General features: G+C 54.1%; 2 protein-coding genes across 2 annotated transcripts; one reads left to right on the top strand and one right to left on the bottom strand.

Annotated features, from left to right (window-relative positions):
- Positions 1 to 2,352: 2,352 nt before the first annotated feature.
- Positions 2,353 to 13,113, bottom strand: SNX33 (sorting nexin 33). The gene is made up of 2 exons (XM_002825693.6): positions 10,422 to 13,113; positions 2,353 to 4,028 (listed from the first exon to the last, which is right to left on the bottom strand). Exons 1-2 carry the CDS (start codon positions 11,890 to 11,892, stop codon positions 3,775 to 3,777), a joined length of 1,725 nt encoding a protein of 574 aa, XP_002825739.1. The 5' UTR covers positions 11,893 to 13,113; the 3' UTR covers positions 2,353 to 3,774.
- On the top strand, positions 12,159 to 21,986 carry IMP3 (IMP U3 small nucleolar ribonucleoprotein 3). Its single transcript, XM_002825695.5, has 2 exons — positions 12,159 to 13,134; positions 19,870 to 21,986. The coding sequence occupies exon 2, from the start codon at positions 20,925 to 20,927 to the stop codon at positions 21,477 to 21,479; it is 555 nt and encodes a 184-aa protein (XP_002825741.1). The 5' UTR covers positions 12,159 to 13,134; positions 19,870 to 20,924; the 3' UTR covers positions 21,480 to 21,986.
- Positions 21,987 to 22,969: the final 983 nt, after the last annotated feature.

The following is a 22,969-nucleotide window of genomic DNA, read 5'->3' as shown; positions in this document are numbered from 1 at the left end:
AGGTGCCCATCTGTTCAATAAGGAGCTGAACTTGGTGGTATCCAGTCATCCCAAGTGCATCCCTAGACCTCTCAGGCTGTGTGCCTGAATGTGGTGCTTGTGACTGGCTCTACCCCCCCTTGGAGACACCCCCTCCAGGGGTGGTATCTCCAAGCAAAGCTCTCCTTAATCTCTGATGAGGTGGAGACCCTGGGAGGTCACGCAGGTGCAGTCCAGGCACAGAGATGCTTGTGACACCTTTGCTCTGTGCAAGCATGGCTTTGTGGCGGTGTGTGCCTGAGTATGTGTCACTGTGTGAGGCTATGACCATGTGCACAGGACTGTGGCATGGCTGTGTGTGACAAAGTAGCCACTGGTGCTTTGAATGGATGGCAAGGCATGTGTGGCTGTGGCTGTGAATGTGTAACAGCGTGTGGCAGTATGACTGTGTGAGCACACAGGCATGCTTATGTGGCCTATGTGTCTATGGGCAGGTGTGTGACTGCGTGTGCTTGTTGTGAGACTGAGCGATTACATCTGTGAGTCTGTGAGTGTGTAGACACGTGGAAGACATATGGCTCTGTCATCTGGGAGGGGTGGTGCAGAGCAGGGGCCGATGGGGCCACCTGCCTCTCCCAGGCCTGGCTCTGCTCCAGCCAGTGGCGCAGCCATGGCACAGTGGTTCATAGCCCTCCTGTGTCCAGCGGGTGACGAGATGCAGGATCTGAGGTCCGCCTCCATCCCCAGCCCCCATCTGTGGCCACAAAGCGGATTCCTTTTCCTGTACTGGGCCAAGACTGGTGACCAGGGGATCCCCTACCCCGGGTGCTGGTAGCTGCCCAGGGCAGAAAGAGAAACCTTGTTTTCCACCCCCTCAGAGCAAAGCAAGGGAGGAAACAAGGCAGCTGGGTCCAGCCGAGTCGGGAACATCTGCCTGGCATGTGATGAGGCAGGAACCTGCCGTCACCAGGATGCCCCCAACACTGGTCCCCCAATCTCCTGTTGAAAGGGGCTTAGCTACCCTAGAACAGCCCCAAGTTCCCCCAATACCCCCACCCCCATAGAGGCAGAAAGAAAAGAGAGAGGAGGGCCAGGACAGCCTCCCTCCCTACCACACACACACCTGCCCCAGCCCAGAGACCTCAGGATACCAGGAGCAGGCCTGGCATTACCCCAAGACTCTACTTCCTGATGCTTCTCCTAGATCCAAGTCCCTCCTGAGAAAAGTATCAGACTGATGGCCTCACCCTGAGGATGGAAGGCCTGGGAGGTGGTCTCCTCTCAAGGAAGGCACACAGAGGACAACACTGTTCCCAGAGCAGGAAGCATGAGCAGGGGACTTTCCAGGCACCATGGGTTACGAGGAGCATTCCCACCAGCCTTGCCCCAGCCTGGCCCAGCCCCCACTGCTCAGAGCCCCCTCTGCAGATGGCTACATGGAGGGCAGAGCTGAGAAGAGGTTAAGGGCGGGAAGTTCCTTGGATGGGTTAGAAAATGGGGCAGGGTGGAGAGAGGGGAAAATTCCTCAGAAAGTCCCAAATCTGACCTAATGTTGACCAAGGGCCAGGGGGACCCATTCCAGAAGTTCCTCTGAGGACGCTATGCCCTGAACAGGGAGTCCTGCCCGCCCCTTCCCGCACCGCACCTGCTGGCCCTTCTCCATCTTCCTGCACAAGCTCCCTGGTCCCTGGCCTAGCCAACCTTCCCTGACGGCCTTGACCCTGGAAGCCCTCCCTCCACCAAGTCCCCATTGCCTCCAAAGGAGAGCCAAGTCTCAACCAGTACCCTCCACTCCTCTGTGGATGAACAGATCCAAGAGCAAGGTCCGCTCATCCTGACCAGGGCAACCTCAAGGGCATAGCCAGCGTCCTCTTCAGTTTCCAATGTGGGAGCCTCTGCAGGGCTGGGTACCCAGGACAGCTTGGGGAAGAGACACAGCTTCTGAGTCCCCCACTTCCCTCCCCTGGACTAGGGCTTTTCAAGGGCAAGGCCAGGGCATGGCTCCTTGGGGAGAGGAGCCACCATCTATTAAATTGTCCTAGGGCACAGCGTCCTGTCCCTTCCTCATACAACCCTCAGCTCCAGATCACAAGGCAGTACAGCCAGTCCCCTGGGAGGCACTCCACCTGTTTTAGAGACAAGAGTGCATTCTAGGGAGGGATGGATCCACCCGGGGGTCCACAGCCGCCTCTAACTCCTCCTGCCTGCTGGCACCTTCCACCAGCACAGCCCTCCCCCGAACTTTTGAGGTTCTGTGGTAAATTTGTGCCCACGATGACCTCAGAATCTCACCCAATGGCTCTCAGGAGCAATTAGGGCTCTATCCTTCTCCTGCCCTCCGCCTTTCTGGGATCCAAACAGAAAAAGTCATGCTTGTGTTATCTTAATTGTAAAAGGTTTATCAAGAAAAAAGATTCAAGCAGCAGCATCCAGGAGGAGACCATGACCCCCCCGGGGGCAAGGAGGGCAGTGGTGACACAGGTCAGCACCCCACAACAAGCTGCTGGACCACACCCTGACCCGGGCAGGGAGGAGGCAGAAACCCCTCGGGGATGTAAACATAGGTCAGAGACAGCACAACCTGACTGGGAGCAGGGGCCCACATTCCAGTGAGGCAGGCAGAGGGCAGGTGGGCATGGAATCCCTCGCATGGGTGGGCAGGCAGGCCCCTGTCTTTTTCCTCTTAGGTTTCCCATTGTGCAACAAGAAGGATGTGGGGAAGACAGTGCCACGGAGCCCAAGGACCCTGGGATCCTGGGTTTGGACCTGCTTCGAGTGTGGGGAGTTATTGCTGGTGAACTCAAATATACAGTCACTTTTGAGAGTCTTCTCCAGGAAGGTGTCACCAGGGATCTGGGGCCCAGGGCTTATACCTCAGCACCTTGAGCCCGAGGAGGGGAGGATGCTGCAATGGTCCCCTACCTGAGATAAGCTGAGGGCCCAAAAGTGGAGGGGAGTCAGAGGCCTACAGGAGGGAGATGGCCTGTAGCCCCCTCCTGCAGGGGACAGGGTGATGTACGGACAGCCAGCAACATGGGAGCAAGGGAGATCCCTTCCTACCACACAGGCCAGAATCCCCATGGAAAGCGCACCTAACTTGCTTGGAAAGTAAGGGAGAGAAGAGGGAGATGTTTACATGCCTCCATAACTTTGCCCATGCTGTTCCTCTCCCCTGAAAGTCCTTCTCCCCCATGTACTGCCTGGCAGGCCCTTGTCATTCTTCAAAACACTGCCCGAATGTTGCCTACTCTATGGAGTCTCCCCTGACCAGTGGAATGCTGTGGTCCCTTCTATGAGCTTCCAGAAATCCCTCACTTAACCATCAGTCATACTGCATTGACTCTGTCTGTGTCTGACCCTGACCTTCACTGAGGACTCCTGAAGAGCAGGCATGTCACAGCCCTGGGTGCCCAGCGTCTGACCCAGGGGTGCAGCAGGCCTCGGTGTCTGCTGAATGGATAAGGCAGCAGTGGCCAGGTGAGCAAGCAAAATAGGCTCTAGGGGAGGCTGAGACCCTGGCCTGACCTTCACTGACTGACTGGCAGCCCAGGCCTTGGCCTCGAGGGCTCCTGACTCCATTCTCACCCCTGCTGTGCCCCACTTCTAAGGAGTGGGGAATTTCCCAGGGGTACCCATGACTCCTTGAAAGCTCCTTCTCCCAGGAGGCAGGACAGGCCGCTTATCTCCCCCACTGCTGACCCCTCCCCCAGCCACTGCTGGTATAGGGAGGTCGGGAAAGTGGGGTACACTGCAGTGACCAGGCCCAGGGGAAGGAGGGGGCCCAGGCACATGCGGTCAGAGGTTGTCATACATGCGCAGGGTCTTCTCCAGCTGCTGGCCCACCCGCTGGTAGAAGAGGATCTGCTGGCGCAGGTAGTTCTGCATCATGTGCTTGAAGTCGAGCTCACGGCGCTGGTGGAAGTGGTTCATCTCGGCCTGCAGGGCGAAACCCACCACGCGGCAGCGCCTGCGAATGCCATCTGCCTCGTCCTGCGCCATGCGGCCCTCGTCACTCATGCGTTGGCTCTCCTTCACCTTGGCGAAGGCGCCTGGCATAGGCAGAGCAGAGGACAGCGTGTGAGGGCTCTGATCTCCATGTGCTCCCTGTACCCTTCAGGGCAGACAGCACCCTCATCAGCTCAACTTGGACCTCACTCCTGAGCCCCAGACCCACATTCCAGCCACCTGGGTGTCTCTGCCAGGACATTACCCAAGCCGTCACCCTCAGCACCTCCTAAACCAAGCACATCATCTTCCCTCCAAATTTGCAGCGCCACCAGTAGCCCACATGTGACCAGTCACAGCCCTGCTTGATGGACTATGAAGTCAATGAGGATAGAGCCTGTCCTCAACCTCTCTGTGTCCCTGGTACCCAGAACAAGGCCTGGCCCACAGCAGATCCTGATATAGGCCTGCTGAACTGATTCAACCCTGTCCCTCACTGGACTGCTACAACACCCCAGGGACTGCTACAACACCCCCCCCGCCACGTCTCCCTGCCCTCCGCCCCAGCCTCTGACAGGTTCTCTGCAGCATCTAAAGAGGTCTCCCAAGCTGGGTACCTTTCCTGGCTCTCCACTACCTACAGATCAAGGTCCACACCAATCTGCCTGGCCTGGGGGGCCCTCACATCTGGGAGTTGGCCCCTGCACGCGTTCCACACTGACCCCCATGTTCATCAAACTCATCTGGCTCTTTCCTACCTTCCTACCTCTGCCCCCTGGATTCCTATTCATAATTCATGGCCCCGATCAGGTGCCACTTCTACACTGGAGCCTCTCCCAGGTCCCCTGACAGAATGCCTCCCCCATGTCACCTGTGCCCTGGCTCCCCACCCCCACCCCCATCACACTGCTGATTCTAAAACAACTCTTCAAAGGCCACCTGGTGTATCTCCCAGACATGCACGCCCTGTTCTCTCCTCATCCCAGCCCCCAGGGAACTCGAGGAGGTTGTATAATAACCAGGTGACAGATGGGGGGTGGAGAGGAACCTGGGCAGAGGACCCAATTTAGAAGAATCTGAATGAATGAACAAGCAGTTGGTGAATGAATTTCAGTTCTGAATTAAAAGGGACTTGACTAATTCTGCCTTTAAGCCAGTGGGGACAGTTGCTGGGAAGAGAAGGAAGTTTGCCTGTGCCTGGCACTCAGTCGCCGAGGGCTGCAGAGAATCCACCATACAAAGAAGATTAGGAGCGGGGAAGGGTTGGCATAGAGGACAGCACACCCCTGAGCACTTCAAACGCACCCACTACACACAGATAGCATGCTCAATATCCACGCTTTCCCACTTCTCCTTTAAGGAGGGCTCTTGAGGGCCATCTAGATGATATTCTCTTCACTCCCTGGCTCCAATTGTCCAGTGCATTCTAAATGCATTCATTGAGCACTTACTGTATATCAGACCCAGGGCTCTACATGCTGGGAATAACTCTGGATGCCTTTAGAAGGGGCAACATCCATGTTAGTTGACAAGTGCATGGCTAATCGGCTAATAGTAGCATTTCAGGCAAACAGACTCAAGTTCAGAGTCTCCAGGGCTGCTCACACAGCACCCAAAAGTAATCTGCAGTCTCCAGCTCCCAGCCCACTCAGTCCTTCTGCCATCTTCCCTGGACCACCTCCTACACCATCTCAACAGCCCAGCCCTGGGCAGCAGAAGGGGGATCACCCCAAGGCCCAGGATAGGACCCAGTAAGAGACTTCAGAGCTGGAAAGGCCCAAAAGATCAGGTGTCCAACCCTCAATTCCACCTCCACCCTACTACTGTACAGAGGCCAAGGCCCTGAGGGGCAGGAACTTGCCCAGGACTCCCAGCCTCTTTCCTGCCTGGTCCTCCACAGCTGGGGGTTGGACACCACTTCTGTTGCAGGGAACCCATGCCAGGTCCTTCAGGCATATGTGTGGGGCCCCCAGACATTGGACACACGGATTCAAGAAGGTCCCAAGGAGTAGGAAGAACCGTAAGAAGAAAGGTAGAAAACAGCAGGATGAAGAAACTGGAGTTAAACTTCCACAGAAGGAACCCAGCTAAAGGGGAGATACTGAACTAGCCTGGATTCCACCTGCCTGAGAAAGTTGGCACAGTGGAAGTGCATCTATAGATTTTTCCTGTCCATGGCCTTGGAGGAAGGAAAGGACTCTTTTGCTGATGAGGAGCCCAAAGAGTAAGAATGAACCCATTGCAATGGTTAGGTATCCGCAGACAGGCAGGAGGCCAGGGATGGGGAGCAAAGGCCACAGAGGTCGGGGGGAAACAGAGGCCCCACCCTGTTCTCCGTTACCCCTCCACCCTGTGACTCAGCTCTGGGGCCAGGACCAGCTAATGCTAATGCACCCCACCCCACAGGCTGGGAGTCAGGGCTCAGGCCTGTCCAGCATCCCCACTACATTCTACTTAAGACTTAACCTGAGAGCTGAGGATCCAGGGGGACCTCCTGCCTCAGCACTCCTCTTACAGGCTGGGTCCCAAAAATGCAGAAAGGAGGGTTGGAGCCCACCAGCTGCAGAGTCCCAGGGATATTCCCTAAGCTCCCACCTCAATCCATCTTGCCCCTGCCTCTTGGAGACAGTTAACATCCACCCCAGGTTGGGGGCAGAAGGGAGCAGGAGGTCTGAGTCCTAGTCCTAGCTGTGTCCTCTCCAGCAAGCCACTGCTCTTGCCTGGGCTCCAGGTCTCCCCACTGCCCAGTGGGACAGGTTGCACTAGATGTGATGCTGTTGACAAGCTCTCACACGGTATAGTGCTTTAAGGAGTTTCCACATCTGTAAAATGGGATAATAATAGTACCCGCCCTATAGTATAGTTGAGGCTTAACTGAACTAATATGTACACAGTACAAAGGAGCGCACCTGAGATAGAACAGGAGCTCCAGATGCTACATGCTATGGCTTGAAAACTGCTTTTCTTTTCTTTTTTTTTTTTTTGAGATGGAGTCTTGTTCTGTTGCCCAGGCTGGAGTGCAGTGGCTTGATCTCGGCTCACTGCAACCTCCACCTCCTGGGTTCAAGCAATTCTCCTGCCTCAGCCTCCCAAGTAGCTGGGATTACAGGCACCCACCACCATGCCTGGCTATCTTTTTGTATTTTTAGTAGAGACGGGGTTTCACTATGTTAGCCAGGCTGGTCTCGAACTCCTGTGATCCGCCCACTTCGGCCTCCCAAAGTGCTGAGATTACAGGATGAGCGGTAGAGGGAAGGCTAGATGATGGCTCAGAATCCAGAGGCTGAACCCACCTGTCCCCGAGGCAAGAACTTGTCCCTACAGTGGCCACTTTGCCTTGGCCACGCTGTCCCTGTGGCCCCTCCATGGAAGCTCTGTGGTCCTGGGCCTATCTCTAGCCCATGGGACCAGTGAAGGAGCACCCAAGCCTTCCTCCCTCCTCTTTCCCCTTCTGGTTCAGCTCTCCATCCCTGGGGATCCCCTCCTCCATCTGGAGGGCACAGTGGAAACAGCCTGGGCTGCGGAGCCAGACACACTGGGCTCCAGCTCCTGCTCTGAGGCTCATCTGCATCGCTGCACCTCGTCTGTAAAACGGAGGTGACCACATCGCCCTCCTGACCTGTCATGAGCCTTAGGACCAACCCCGCTCTTGCTGGCTGTCAAGTTGGGGGGCCATATGTCCCAGCTTGCCCTGGACAGTCACTTTCCCCTTGTTGTCCCGGGATCACTATTGCTAGGGCCCCCTTTCATGCCCCAAACTGCCCTGGTTAATTATATGGTTACCCTTCTCTTAGGAGACCCCTGGCTTGGGCTACAGGGACTAGGCCCATGGGAAGACCAGGCTCCTCTCAGCTCCAGCCAGGGTTTATGTCCCATTTTATTTCATTTTATTATTTTTTTTGAAAAGCATACAAATTTGTTTAATGTAAGTTTCATACGACATGGAGCCCTCCTAAGGAAATGAAGACCCTCGGGTCCCATTTTACTCACCTAGAGACTGAGGGGAGAAATCTCTCCCAAAGTCATGTCAGATGCAAAGTTTGTCCAAATCCTGGTCTCCTGACTCCCACCTAGGCCTCCACTGTCCTTCCTCCCACACACTCACCACCCATTCAGATGTCCAGACAGGCTGGACAGAATCCTGGGGGCCCTTGACCCAACTGTTCTTCTCTTTTCTTTGAGAAGGGCTCCACCCCTAAGGCCAGCATAGGACCCCCTCCTTATCACTCCCATTGGGCTGTGGTCCCCAAAGCCTGTCCAGTTCTGCCTCAGTATCCCCTCCCTAACTTGCCCCACACCACAGGCCTGGGAGGAGCAGTGCAGAGCCCAGAACTTAGAGTAAGCCAGAGAGGGCTTGGCCCATTGGGAGGGGTCCTCCCGGGGAAGGAAGGCAGTGGACTGGCCTCTGCTTCAGGTCAAATGCATCAGCACAGAGGACAGTGGCCTCTGACTCTTAGAAACACCTCAAGTAGAAACTCAGAAATGGCCTATCTCAGCTCTGTCTCTCTGCCCAGGTTCAGAAAGGCTGGTCTGGATTCCCCCGCAGCCTGGGAGGCCCTGGTGTCCTTCCTGGGTGTGGGGCTGCCCTAATGCCCTCAGCTCTGCTCTGGGTGGGGGGTCCCCAGCCACTGCATGGGAGCATCTGTTTAATCATTGTGTTCCCCCTCCTGCTGCATGCACAGGAACAAGCCATCTAAGGAGCTGGTTGAACCAGCCTTCCCACTTCTGCTCAGGAAGACACCTGCCCTAGTGGGCTGCCAGCAGGCCTGGCCACCTCCCATGCCCTACTCCTGCCCCAGTGCTCAGAGCCAGAGCTAAGGTGTCATTCTGCTTCTGAGCCAGACCCTCCCCAGGAGTCCCTTCCCACCCACTCCCTTGAAGGCCTGATGGCCTTCCCTTGTTTTACAGATCAGGAAACTAAGGCCCGGGGGGGCAAAGGCACTCCCCAGGGACGCACAGCAATCTAGCGGCAGAGCCAAGACTAGCACTCAGGTTTGTGTTTCTTGGAGTTCAGAGGAGGAGGAAGAAAGGTAGAGATGAGAAAAAAAAAAAAAAAAAAAAAAAAAACCAGAAAGAAAGGAAGAGGAAGAGGATATAGTGAGGGGAGAAAGGAGGCTGGGAGCTGGAGAAGTTATAGAAGTCAACCTCTTGGTAAAGGAAAGCAAGGCCAGCTTACCCCAGGCCCTCCCTGGTGGTGGTGGGTGACATGTTTCCTGTTCCCCAGGCTCAGTCCAGAGGTCTGCCTCCTGGCCCCACCCAGAGTCAAACTCCCCACCAAGCCAGGCCTGACCTCAGGGCCCAGGGGCCAGGGAGCCAGCTCCACGCCCTGCAGACGAGTTACCAAGCAGCCCCAGGGAGGATCACACCTCTCTCCTGACATCTGCCCTCCCAGCTGTGCCCAGGACTCAGACACCTGCTGGGGCAGCCACTGGCTCTCTCCTCAGGCAAGAAGAGAAGCCAGGCTTGGGAAGCAGGAGTTGGATAGGCCATGTGGACAGTGGCCTGGACCCCTGATTCCGCACCCCTGGCCCAGCCAGAGTGCCCCTGTGTGACCCAGGATGAGTCATTTCCCTGGCAGTTCCTTGACAGCTCCAGCAGTAACAGGCAGAGGCCCATCCTGTCCCTCCCCCACAGAGGGGGTCATGAGAACTGAAAACATGGCTAGGCTTGGGAAGTGGCCAACATGGACGTGTCCTTGGGGAGGTGGCAGGAGGAAGGGACAGTCCCAGCCGGGCCACAAGCTGTGCAACCACTCTTCTGTGGACACTAGCTCCTTCATCTGCAAAATGGGGACAGGGATCTTCCTGCACACAGACAAGATGCTCATAGAGAGAATACACAGTGGTGAGAGTAGTTTCCAAAACTGCAAAGGTGGGGAGGTGAACTTGCAAGGGGCAGAAGACAGGCCCCCACTCTGAGCTCTTGTTATCTGGGTTGGGTCTGTGTCTCCCAAGGGCCTACCGGCTCCTCAAGGGCAAGGCCTGGGGCCTGGTCATCTATGTGTTCTCAGAACCCAGCATGACACCATGCATGATGGGTAAACGAGATGCAAACAGAGAAAATGAATGAACTGACAAGAAGGTAAATATCAAGCTCCATGAGGACAGAGACCAGGCCTGTGCACAACAATATCCCTGCACCTAGAAGCACATTTGCCACAGACACAGAGTTGATATTCAACACATTTGTTTGTTTGTTTGTTTGTTTGTTTTAGAGACAGGGTCTCACTCTGTCACCCAGGCTGGAGTGCAGTGGCACAATCAGGCTCACTATAGCCTCAACCTCCTGGGCCCAAGTGATCCTCCTACTTCAACCTCCCAAAGTGCTGAGATTACAAGCGTGAGCCACCATGCCCAGCCCAACACATTTGTTAAATGAATGATTGAGACAGAGAAATAAAGACAAGTTGCTCCATTCTATCCAGGCCATCCCCATCTCCCCAGGGCCCAGCAGAGAGCCAGACTCAGGATGAGTTTCCTGCCTGCACTGGGCCTTACCTTTTTGTAGGTGGATGATGTCAGGGAAGTTGGAGAGCAGGCCCTGGTAGAGAGACAGTGTGTCCAGCATCTGGAAGAGGTCATTCTTGGGCTGCTCAGCAAACATCTCCCCGATGGCTTCATAGGTACGGCCCGTGTGAGAAATGGCACTGTTGAGGGCCTCAGAGCAAAAGGGGGGGTCCATCTGGAAGGAATGACTGATGGCCTGGAAGGCACTGCCCAGCTTCTGGAATTCCTTGCGGAAGCCCCCCACATGTTTACGCACCAGCTCTGATGCCACAGTGCTGAGCTGCAGGACGCTGTCATCCATCTTCTTACTGAAGGCCTTGAAAGTGTCCACGCGATCTTCCACGTCCTGCAGGTCCTGGTGCTCGGTGGGGATCTGGAAGGTGAGCAGGAAGCTGGCACCCACCATCTCATCCTTCTCCGCCCGGCGTTTGCCCATCTTCCACTGCTTGTCATCCAGGCAGCTGAGGAAATGCTGGAAGCCTTCATACTGGGACAGCACAGGATGGCTGGTCATGTGGTCCATCCAGAGGATGAGTCTCCGCTTCCGCTTTTCAATGAAGTCCTCCTCGAAGCGGCCAGTGGCCTGCTTCTCAGGCAGGTGGGGCACCGAGATGACAGTGAACTTGTGTAGCAGGCGGTTATAGAGCCAGTCAAAGTGTTTGTAGCGCCGGTAGACGGGTGAGGCAGCATGGGTGGGTGTGAGCTTGTAGGAGATGTAGCTTTTGATGCCCTTGAACTTGGTCTGTTTTGTGGGGTCCTCCACAGAGCAGGCAAATGGGTGGGGGTTGGCCTTCCACTGGGGGCCACGAGGGCCCATTTCAATGGAGTATGTCTCAGCGATCTTGGCCATCATGGGCACATCACCCAGGATGAAGGCCTCCACTCCAGAACGCACAAAGCATGAGAAACGGTTGAGGTTACGGCCCACAACACTGCCTCGCTTGGCAGATGCCAGGCTGTCCTGCCGCTCCAGTGGTGGCTTGGGCCGGAAGGCCATGTGCTGGCTGGGGTAGGCACCAGGGTAGGAGAGGTTGAGGGGAGGGTGCCCGTTGGTGCCCAGCCCACCAGCCCGTGGCTCCTCCACCACTGTGCATCCGTCGTCCCAGTCATCCCAGTCATCATCATCATCCTCCTCGAAGCTACCCTGGTTTGAGAGGAAGCCACTGCCCCCACCACTCCTAGCTGGGCTGGCCACACTGGGGCTATTGTACAAGCTCACCTGGGCCCCTGGAGAGCCTGCAGGGCTGCTGGAGTAGTCAGCATGGTTGGTGCTGATGCCAGAACGGAGGATCTCCACGTAAGAGGCAGGAAAGAGCCCTGTCTCCCCACGGCTGTTCTGGCCCTGCAGCCAGCCATCCAGTGAGGTCTCGCTAAAGATGACCAGGTCCTCATCCTGCTGGATGCTGATTTCCTCCTTGTTCTCACTGTGAAAGTCATAGAGGGCTCGGCCTTTCAGTGCCATGGCTGGGCTGGGTGGTATAGAAAGATGGGAAGGAGAGGGTCCTGCCCAGACCGGGGATGCTCACAAGGCAGTCCAAGAATGCACTCACAGCTGAATGGCGCTTACACAGTTCAATCTCTCAGGTCCTAAGGTGGGGTCTCAGCACCCACAGATGCTGTCCAGTCTCCTGCTCTTCAAAGCAATGTCCATGGCCCAGAAACTGCCCTATCAGGTCTCCGGGCATATGCTTGTGAGCAGGGAGGGCTCATGTCCACAGTCTCCTCCTCCCTTAGCAGCCTCTGGGGGGTTAGAGGGGAGTCTCTCCTAACTCCTACTCCCAGAAGAAAAGTCAAGTGACCTGGAGAAATCTGCCCTGCGAGGGGAAAAATTCGACACTTTCCACTGGAACAACGTTCTAAAATAGAAGAGACTCACTCTGAAACCACCATTCCAGAAACCCGGGCAGGGCTCGGCCGTCCCTCTGGCTCCCAGATTCTTTTGGCGGCTCTCGCTTTGGGAGGCTCTCACATTCCTCTGCAGATCTGCCCCTTCCTCCTTCTTCCTCTTGCTCCTGGGCCACTGGGTTTTCAAAAATCCGGAAAATCCAAGAGGGGCAAGGAGAAAAGCAGCAGCCGCCTGAATCGAGTCCAAGGGTGGATGTGTCCGGCTTCACAACGAGCCAGGCCGGGAAAACAAGGACTGAGGCTTACACAACAGGCCGCCAACTCTTCGACCCCGGCGGCGCAGCCGGAGCCCCCGCCGGCTCGGGCGCCCTCTCCCCGCCCCAGAAGTGGCCAGCCCCAACCCCGGAGGAAGGAGGGGGCGCGACGAGGCTGTCGGGCGACTTCTGGCCACTCGCTGAGTGGTCTCTTTTGTTTGCCTAATTCCTCAGCAGTTTCTGAGCCTGACGCTGACCCTGCTCTGAATCCCAGGAACCCCGTCCAAAGGTAACCCCAGCAGAAACCGGTTCCTCACCCGGGACTTACGACCCCCGATCACCACCCTCGCGTGCACGCACACACTCAACAGTTTGGAGTTTGGAGAGTGAGCTCCGGCGAGCGGATGGCGCGGCCAGCCGTCTGTCCGTCCGTCCTCCTCTCCGCCCCGCGGGGCCCGGCCAGTTGGGGGCGCGGGCTGCGCCCCTAGCCTGCCTTCCCCGGCGCTCTCAGACCCTCCGCTCCGCCAGCGAGAAGGCAGCTCCAAAACAAAAAGGCGATTCCGGGAGGTGGCGTCCTGAGGAAGGAGAGGATCGCCAAAGGGGAGGTGAGGGGTGGGGAGAGGGAGGAGGGAGGGGGAAGCAGGCTGAAGAATCGGGCAAACTCCGCTGCACTTCCGTGCGTCCCGGCGGGGCACTGACGGCCAGCTCCGCCCTCCCGCGGGCCCGGGGCGCTGCAGCCGAGCCCCCGCCTACTCCTCCGCGCGGCTTCCCAGCTGGCCAGCGCCCTTGCTCGCTGGCGCTCAGTCCGGGAGGCGAGAGGGAGGAAACGACCCGGGAACGAGGCGGCCCGAGAGCCTCCGGGGCTGGTCCCTGGGACCGCCACCTCCCCTCCTCTCCCTCCGCCTGTCCGCCCTCGCCGGGAGACACCTCACGCCCCCGTGGTTGGAGCGCCCGGCGGGGGAGCTTGCCAGCTGCCGCTGCCTCGCTTCCTGGACTCCGTCATCCTCCTGCCTTTTCCGTGACGCAAATGGAGTAAAACTCCGAAAGTTTGCAAAGCGTGGGGCTGCAAGGAGCACCGCGCCAGAGCCAGGATCGGGAGATCGGGGCGGGGTGCGTGGAAAGCCGCGCCAGCTGGGGTTGGGGAGCAGAGTCACGGACTCGCCTTCCCACCTTCCCATTCCTCACTCCTGCTCCGCAGGGACGGGTCGTGGCGCAGCTCAGAGATTGTTTTCCGGAGGAGCAGAAACGGCCTGCGCGTTCCAGGCTTCTGACCTAAGATACCGAGAGCTGCGGGTGCAGCACCCTAGCCAGACAGGGCGACCCTACCCTGGGCGACCAGCTTGGAAGGAGGGAAAGACACTACCCTACATCTGCAGCGACAGGGAACAAGTCTAGGTGCCACCCGGTTCCGTGTTGCTTAGTAGGGCAGCGGGGACTGGATGTTCTGTCCTAGCCAGCGGCAGCAAGGAGAGAAGTGGTCAGGTAGAGAATCTTCGAGAAGAGGCAAGTGGCATCTGACCCTCGGTCAGCATATCTGCAACAGTTTGGGCATTGACTTTGCTAAGCACTGTGCTGGGCACTGTGGAGTACACCACAAGGCAGTCGGGGTTCCTATCCTGGGGGGCTTACAGTCCACCCTCTCTTGTCTTTAAATCAATCCATTCTGTCTCAGTCATTCATTCAGCCAAGTCATGCACTCAAGAAACATTAACTGAGTACCTACTCTGCACCAGGCACCTGAGCTACAAAGACAAATAAGACATTATCCTTATTTTCCAAAAGCTCAGATGTGTTGTGACAAGTAGACAAATGCTCCCTGCCCAGTGTGACTAGTTAGTGCCATGAAAAGTGCACATGAGGGTACCTACCCCAGCCTAGGTAGAGCAAGGATCAAGGAAAGCTTCCTGAAGGAGGAGGTGCCTAAGATGAGGCAAAGGCTTCAGGAGGACTCCCTTTCCTGGCTATACCCTGGAGTCTTGTCTACCCTGTCTAGCTAGATCTTCCCTTCATTCTCTCCCTACTCACTTATTGCAGATTAACTGGTACAAGGTATTTCTGCTAAAGATGGATACCTTTGGCTGTTTTGAGGGACATGGTTCCCAGACCTCTGGCTCCAAAACCCAGTTTCACTGGTTCAGTGAGTGGATCCGACTCCCTTTGCAGGTCTGGCATTTGACCAGAATAAAGGCCTATGTACAAACCCCAGAAGGCTAGGTATTAATTTGCACAGAGAAATAAAACTGTCAAGCAGAACTGAATTTCTGCATCAATAGGTCAAGGCAGTTTGGGCTACCCCTTGGGAAGCCCAGTTAACCAGAAAGTTAGCTCAGTGAGTCTGGAACCCCCAAGAGGGGAAAAGGTATGATGAGTCTCTCAGTCAAGTAACCTTAAAACCTTGTTTCCTGTCATGGGGCAGCCTTCATTCTAAAGACAGTTCGTCCTAGCATCTCTAAGACAGAATATACGTTTTCCCCACGTGCTTTTAGGACCCCCCTTCCCTGTGATCTATCTTCTGTCCATATAGCCTTTCTCCAAACTAAGTTTAACAATAGCATCAGGGCCGGGTGCAGTGGCTCACACCTGTAATCCCAGCACTTTGGGAGGCCAAGGCAGGTGGATCACTTGAGCTCAGGAGTTCGAGACCAGCTTGGCCAACATGGCGAAACCCTATCTCTACTAAAAACACAAAAAATTAGCTGGGCGTGATGGCGCATGCCTGTAATCCCAGCTACTCGGGAGGCTGAGGTAGAAGAACTGCTTGAACCCGGGAGGCAGAGGTTGCAGTGAGCCGAGATTGTGCCACTGCACTCTAGCCTGGCGACAGAGCAAGACTCCCATCTCAAAAAAAAAAAAAAAAAAAAAAAAAAAAAAATAGCATCAGCCAGGTGAGGTGGCCAGGAGTCAGAGGCTGCAGTGAGCCAAGATGGTGCCATTGTATATGTCATTATACTCCAGCCTGGGGAACAGATCAAGACCCTGTCTCACAAAAAAAAAAAAAGAAAAAAAAAGCATCTACTTCCTTAGTGCTTGCTGAGTGCTGGACACTACAGTAAACGCTTTACCTTTATTAGTTTACTTAATACAATTGGGATTTCTGTTCACCCAATAGGGTCCCCCTCCAGCCCAACCTCCCCGAGGCGTCCTCAGCCACCACCCTTGACAGCCTTTAGTTGGTTCCCAAACACTCAGTCACACATTTACAGACCAGCCATTTTGGATTTACTCCCACATGTGTTCCAGGTGGGTTTTTTGTAACTCTCAGGAGCCACTCTTATTTCCAGGTTCTTGGGAGGAACTCACTCTTCAGCCTCACTGAGATTTCCAGAACCTGTATCTTCCCATTCCCTCCCCTCCAGGGACCTTCTTCAGTCCTAGGGGAAACAGGCCATGTTAGCAGTCTCAGGAAACTGCACTAACCCTTGTGATCTCCCTATACCCTGCCCATTCCTATGGAAACAGTCCCTTTAGTCAAGTCTCACATTATTCTTTTTTTCTTTTCTGTTTTTTTTTTTTTTTTTTTTTTGAGACAGGGTCTCACTCTGTTGCCCAGGCTGGAATACAGTGGCACAATCACAGCTCACCGCAGCTTCAACCTCCCTGGGCTCAGGTGATCCTCCCACCTCAGCCTCCCAAGTAGCTGAAACTACAGGCACCTGCCACCACACCCAGCCAACTTTTGTATTTTTGTATAGGGGGCTTTTCACTATGTTGCCCAGGCTGATCTCAAACTCCTGGGCTCAAGCAGTCCTTCTGCCTCGACCTCTCAAAGTGCTGGGATTACAAGCGTAAGCCACCACCCCCAGCCTCTCACGTTATTCTCACGGGGGTGTGTTCTGTCTTTCCTGCTGGGACCCTGATTCTTACACAGGAAACAGCATCCATCCCTCATCCAGGCATCCAATTTTCATCCTTTAGGAAAGGAAACAGCAAGGGAGAAGAACTGTGCTCAGTGGTTTTCAGGCTGACTCTGCTGGTGGCAGCCTGCAGGACACACTGGACTATTACTGTAGGAATGCAGACAAAAGATGATGAGGGCCTGACATAGGGCAGGGAGCGCTTTTGGAGGTAGAATAGACTGGGAAAGCAACCAATAAGCTGCAGCTATTGAGTGAAGTATCAACCCACATGTTAAAAAAGAATTTTTTTTGAGGCCGGGCATGGTGGCTTATGCCTGTAATCCCAGCACTTTGGGAGGCTGAGGTGGGCGGATCACGAGGTCAAGAGGTCGAGACCATCCTGGGCAACATGGTGAAACCCCGTCTCTATTAAAAATACAAAAATTAGCTAGGCATAGTGGCGTGTGCCTGTAGTCTCAGCTACTCAGGAGGCTGAGGCAGGAGAATCGCTTGAACCCGGGAAGCAAAGGTTGCAGTGAGCCGAGATTGCGCCTGCCACTGCACTCCAGCCTAGTGACGGAGCAAGACTCCATCTCAAAATTTTTTTTGACTCCACTTTCCCCACCAGCTATTGCCCCATTCCTCTGCTCACCTTTGCAGCAAAATTCCTTGAAATAGCTATCTATACTAAGTGCTTCCAATTTTTTTTCTCCTGTTCTCTCTTTAAATCCCTCTAGCCAATCTTTTACTCCCACACTCCACTGAACTATTCTTGTCAAGGTCATCAATAGCCTTGGTGTTGCTGGACCCTAATGGTTATTCTCAGTCCTTCTCTTATTTAGCCTTTTGGTAGCATTTGACCTGGTTGATCACTTCTTCCTCCTGGATACACTTTCTTCATTTGCATTGGAAAGAACATACTCTCCTGGTATTCCTTCTACCTCACTGGTTCATCCTCTTCTTTCCAATAATTCTTTTTTTTTTTCTTTTTTGAGACAGAGTCTTGCTCTGTCGCCCAGGCTGGAGTACAGTGGTGCCATCTCGGCTCACTGCAACCTCCGCCTCCCAGGTTCAAGCAATTCTCCTGCCTCAGCCTCCCAAGTAGCTGGGATTACAGGTGCCCACCACCACGCCTGGCTAATTTTTTGTATTTTTAGTAGAGATGGGATTTCACCGTGTTAACCAGGCTGGTCTCGATCTCCTGACCTCGTGATCCGCCTGCCTCAGCCTCCCAAAGTGCTGGGATTACAGGCGTGAGTCACAGCGCCCAGCAAGCCTCCAATAATTCTTAACATTAGAGTAACCACAGTAGAGTTGTCCTCTTGTCTTTTGTATCCATAGGCACTCCTTTGATGATCTCATCCAGCCTAATGACTTCAAATATCACTCATTCTAGTAATGCCCAATTTTTTAAATCTCCAGCCCTTTTTTAAAAAACTCCTAACTCATGTATCTATTTCTCCTTGACATCTCCCCTCAGAAGTCTAATGGATGCCTCCAACCCAAAATGTCCAAAATTGAATTTCTGAGCCGGGCATGGTGGCTTATGCTTGTAATCCCAGCACTTTGGGAGCCTGAGGTAGCAGGATCGCTTGAGCCCAGGAGTTCAAGACCAGCCATGACAACATAGTGAGACCCCATCTCTATAAAAAATTTAAAAATTAGCAGCCGGGTGCAGTGGCTCACATCTATAATCCCAGCACTCTGGGAGGCCCGGCATTTTTGGGTGGATCACCTGAGGTCAGAAGTTCGAGACCAGCCTAGCCAACATGGCAAAACCCCGTCTCTACTAACAATACAAAAATTAGCCAGGCGTGGTGGCAGGCGCCTGTAATCCCAGCTACTTGAGAGGCTGAGGCAGGGATAATCGCTTGAACCTGGGAGGCGGAGGTTGCAGTGAGCTGACATCGCGCCATTGCACTCCAGCCTGGGCAAGACTCTGTCTCAAATAATAATAATAAAATAAAAAATAAAAATTAGCTGGGCATGGTGGCATGTGCCTGTAGTCCCAGCTATTCAAGAGGATTGCTTGAGGCTGGAAGGTTGAGGCTGCAGTGAGCCCTGGTCGTACCACTGCACTCCAGCCTGGGCAACAGTGTGAGACCCTATCTCAAAAACAAAAACAAACAAAAAACATAAGTGTCAATCCTTTGCTCAAAACCCCGAAGTATCTGCCTCTCAACATAAAAGCCAAAGTCTTTTCAAGGGACTACAAGCTCTTTAATCTCTTCCTCTCCTCTTTGCCCACTCTGCTCCAGCCAAGATAGCTTTCTTACTCTTCTGACATGCCAGGCACATTCCTGCCTTAAGGCATTTCCACTGTTTCCTCTTCCTGAAATGTTCTCCCGCTAGATATCCACACATGGCTTAACCCCTATAAAATATCACCTTCTCAATAAGACCTACTCTGGGGCCGGGTGCAGTGTCTCATGCCTGTAATCCCAGCACTTTGGGAGGCCAAGGTGGGTGGATCACAAGGTCAGGAGATGGAGACCATCCTGGCTAACATGGTGAAACCCCGTCTCTACTAAAAATACAAAAAAATAGCCAGGTGTGGTGGCAGGTGCCTGTAGTCCCAGCTACTCAGGAGGCTGAGGCAGGAGAATAGCTTGAACCCAGGAGGCAGAGGTTGCAGTAAGCCAAGATCACACCACTGCACTCCAGCCTGGGCGACAGAGCAAGACTCCATCTCCAAAAAAAAAAAAAAATCAATTAGATTAAAAAAAGCAAACGATCTGTATTAGCTTTCTGTTTGTTTTAGAGACAGGATCTTGTTCTGTTGCCCAAGCTGGAGTGCAGTGGTGTGATCATGGCTCACTGCATCCTTGAACTTCCGGCTTCAAGGGATCCTCCCCCCTCTTACCCTGAAACCTCCACCAGTAGCTGGGACTATAGGTGCTGCCACGATGCCTGGCTAATTTTTTTTTTGTCCATAGGGACTGAGTCTTACTATGTTGCCCAGGCTGGTCTTGAACTCCTGGCCTCCAGTGATCCTCCCACCTTGGCCTCCCAGTGTTGGGATTACAGGCATGAGCCACCATGCCTAGCCTGGTGATGTTTTCTTAAACTGGCTAAGTTCATGAGTATTTATTATACTTTATAATTTACATATTATGTATATTATTTTCCAGATATCGAATATTATATATATATATTTTTTTTTTGAGACAGGGTCTGGCTCTGTTGTGCAAGCTGGGGTGCAGTGGCACCATTGTAGCTCACTGCAGCCTACAAGTCCTGGGCTCAAATGATCCTTCCCCCTAAGCCTTCCAGGCAGTCAGGACTACAGGCATGCACCACCATGCCTGGCTAATTCTTGTGGCACCATTGTAGCTCACTGCAGCCTACAAGTCCTGGGCTCAAATGATCCTTCCCCCTCACCCTCCAAGGTAGTCAAGACTACAGGCGCGCACCACCGTGCCTGGCTAATTCTTTAAGATTTTTTACAGAGGCGGGATCTCGCTTCTTTTTGCTTTATTCTTTTTTTTTTTTTTTTTTGCCTAGGTTGGTCTTGAACTCCTGGCCTCAAATGATCCTCCCACCTCAGCCTCCCAAAATGCTGGAATTACAGGCATGTGCCACCGCGCCCGACCCCCAAATATTGTATTGTAAAAGACAATGAAAAGCATACAAAACAAAAATGATCAGTGAGAAGCTAGGTGGCGTCAAATGCCTGGACAAAAAGGGGTTAGGTCTGCAGCGCTACACTCAGATGTAACTTACAGATGCAACTAGCGGAAACAGCATTAAATTTGTTAACTCAGTGCTTGGTGGCCAGAAATTCATGTCGGGATAATTCATTTGAGCACAGACTAAAGGGTTTGGACTTGTACTTACAGTCCAAGTTTCTCAAACTTGCTGGGTTTTATGAATCATCTGACACTTTAGTTAATAATATGGATTTCCAGGCGGCTCCCTTATAGATCCCTTTTCTGTGGGCCTAGGAAGCAGCCAAGCAATCAGTATTTCATGGATTCGGTGCCACCCATCTCAACTTGACAATGAGAGATCGCTCTGCCTGCCAGGTGAAGGACCTGACGTTGGCGGGCGGCGGGGACTACCAGGTCAGCCCCAGGAGAGCCGGCTCCGGCAAGCTCCCCCACGGCATGGCAGGAGCCCAGTGGAAGTTAGCACAGTAAACCCAATCAACAAGCCGCAGTCACCCCTCTTCCCCAGAAATGGCCTCTTCAGCTCTTGCGGGGGAGACTCTGAAAGTCCCCAAAGGACAGAAGTCTAGGAGGAAATGATTGCCGCAGAAAGGGATACAGTCTTGGCTACTAAGAAGCGCGCGGAGCCGCCTAGGCACTCGCTCCCAACCACCCCCACTCCGATGCTTCTACCCCCTCCCTCGCAAACGCGAAGAAAAGAAGAAACGCGAGATCCCAGTGCAGAGGCGTGGTCCCACCCTGGCCAATGGGAAGTGAGGGCGTGACTTTAAGCCTTTCTTTCATTGGCCCAGGGTCCCAGGCCGTCCAGGTCTTAGTGCGCCGCGGCGGAAATCGCGCGGGCGCCAGAACGCGCTCTCAGTTTCGTGTCCTGCTGCTGCGGCTGCCGCCATCATGGTGCGGAAGCTTAAATTCCACGAGCAGAAGCTGCTGAAGCAGGTGGACTTTCTGAACTGGGAGGTCACCGACAACAACCTGCACGAGCTGCGCGTTCTGCGGCGTTACCGGCTGCAGCGGCGGGAGGACTACACGCGCTACAACCAGCTGAGCCGTGCCGTGCGTGAGCTGGCGCGGCGCCTGCGCGACCTGCCCGAACGCGACCAGTTCCGCGTGCGCGCTTCGGCCGCGCTGCTGGACAAGCTGTATGCTCTCGGCTTGGTGCCCACGCGCGGTTCGCTGGAGCTCTGCGACTTCGTCACGGCCTCGTCCTTCTGCCGCCGCCGCCTTCCCACCGTGCTCCTCAAGCTGCGCATGGCGCAGCACCTTCAGGCTGCCGTGGCCTTTGTGGAGCAAGGGCACGTACGCGTGGGCCCTGACGTGGTTACCGACCCCGCCTTCCTTGTCACGCGCAGCATGGAGGACTTTGTCACTTGGGTGGACTCGTCCAAGATCAAGCGGCACGTGCTGGAGTACAATGAGGAGCGCGATGACTTCGATCTGGAAGCCTAGCGGATCTCCCACTTTGCATGGCTGTCTTTTACAGATGGGAAAACTGAGGCCTGGTGCTGGAGATTCTATGAGGGTGCTCTCCTCAAGCGTATCAGACGGTCGGTCGTAGGTTCAGTGGCAGGCCATGCATAGAGCCACTGGAGGTGCGTCCTTGTTTTCCAGGAAATGTTCTTATAACTTGGACTATTGATTATTAATTGACTGTGCCTTGGGAAACAGTGGGAAGTAACTTGGTGCTGCACTGGGGTATTGTTGGCTTCTTGTGTTGGAAACTTTGTAATGTAAAAGGAAAAACTGGAAATCCCCACGCCCTGTTTCCCTTTACCGTCTTGTAGTTGGACTGGTTCAATTCGTTTAACTCGAATTCTTGCTCCTGGCCGTGGTTAAGCTGTGTACAGATGATAGAGAGTTTGGCCTCAAGTTTTTATAAACTGAGCGAGACTAGTGTTCAGGATCTCCTCCCTTGTTTAAATGTCAATAAATGCCCCAACTGCTTTGTAAGTGCAACTTTTTAATCTGTCTGGTTTTCTTTTTTTCTCTAGAGACGGAGTCTTGCTCTGTCACCCAGGCTGGAGTGCAGTGGCGCGATCTCGGCTCACTGCAACCTCCGCCTCCCGGGTTCAAACAATTTTCCTGCCTAAGTCTCCCGAGTAGCTAGGAGTATAGGCGCCCGCCACCGCGCCCGGCTAATTTTTGTTTTTAGTAGAGTCATGGTTTCACCATGTTGGCCAGGCTGGTCTGGAACTCCTGAACTCGTGATCCGCCCGCCTCGGTCTCCCAAAGTGCTGGGATTACAGGCATGAGCAAACTGCGCCCAGCCTCTGGTTTTCTTACATAGAGTCATGTTTATACGTCCCAAGAGCCCAGAGAAGAATAGAGTCAGCAGCGAGTGACCGGCCTGTGGATGAGATCTGCAACAGGGCCACAGGATTGGGCAAATTTGTCACTTTACCAGTCCCTTCCTTGGAATGAGTGTTTTGGCAGAGCTCTTCCTCACATAACTTCCGGTTGATATTCCAGCCCCAGGAAATACCGTATTAGAGGACTGGGATGTTTGCTTGCGTAAGGAAATAATCACTCTGTAGCTTAGCCATCTAGCGGTTAGAAGTGGCCCAGGAGGTTCCTGGAAATTTACATGATAGCAGTGATAGAGAATTAGAAGGGAGACTACCAAGTTTTACTCAAGATTTCTTTATTCTTTTTTCTTTTTGTTTTTTTTTCACACAAGGCCCAAGCTGGAGTGCAGTGGAGCTGTCACAGCTCACTGCAGCCTCGATATCCTGGGCTCAAGCAATCCTCCCACCTCAGCCTCCCCAGTAGCTGGGATTATAGGCATGTACCACCACACCTGGCTAGTTTTTAATTTTTGTAGACACAGGGTTTTGGCATGTTACCCAGGCTGATCTCGAACTGCTAAGTTCAAGCAATCCTGCCTCAGCCTCCCAAAGTGCTGGGATTACAGGTGTGAGCCACCGTGCCTGGCCAAGCCT

The sequence above is a fragment of the Pongo abelii genome, chromosome 16 (genome assembly GCF_028885655.2).
Source record: "Pongo abelii isolate AG06213 chromosome 16, NHGRI_mPonAbe1-v2.0_pri, whole genome shotgun sequence".
In the NCBI taxonomy this organism is placed as follows: domain Eukaryota; kingdom Metazoa; phylum Chordata; class Mammalia; order Primates; family Hominidae; genus Pongo; species Pongo abelii.
The sequence above is the reverse complement of the archived record's forward strand: the minus strand, read 5'-3'. Positions and strand labels throughout refer to the sequence as shown.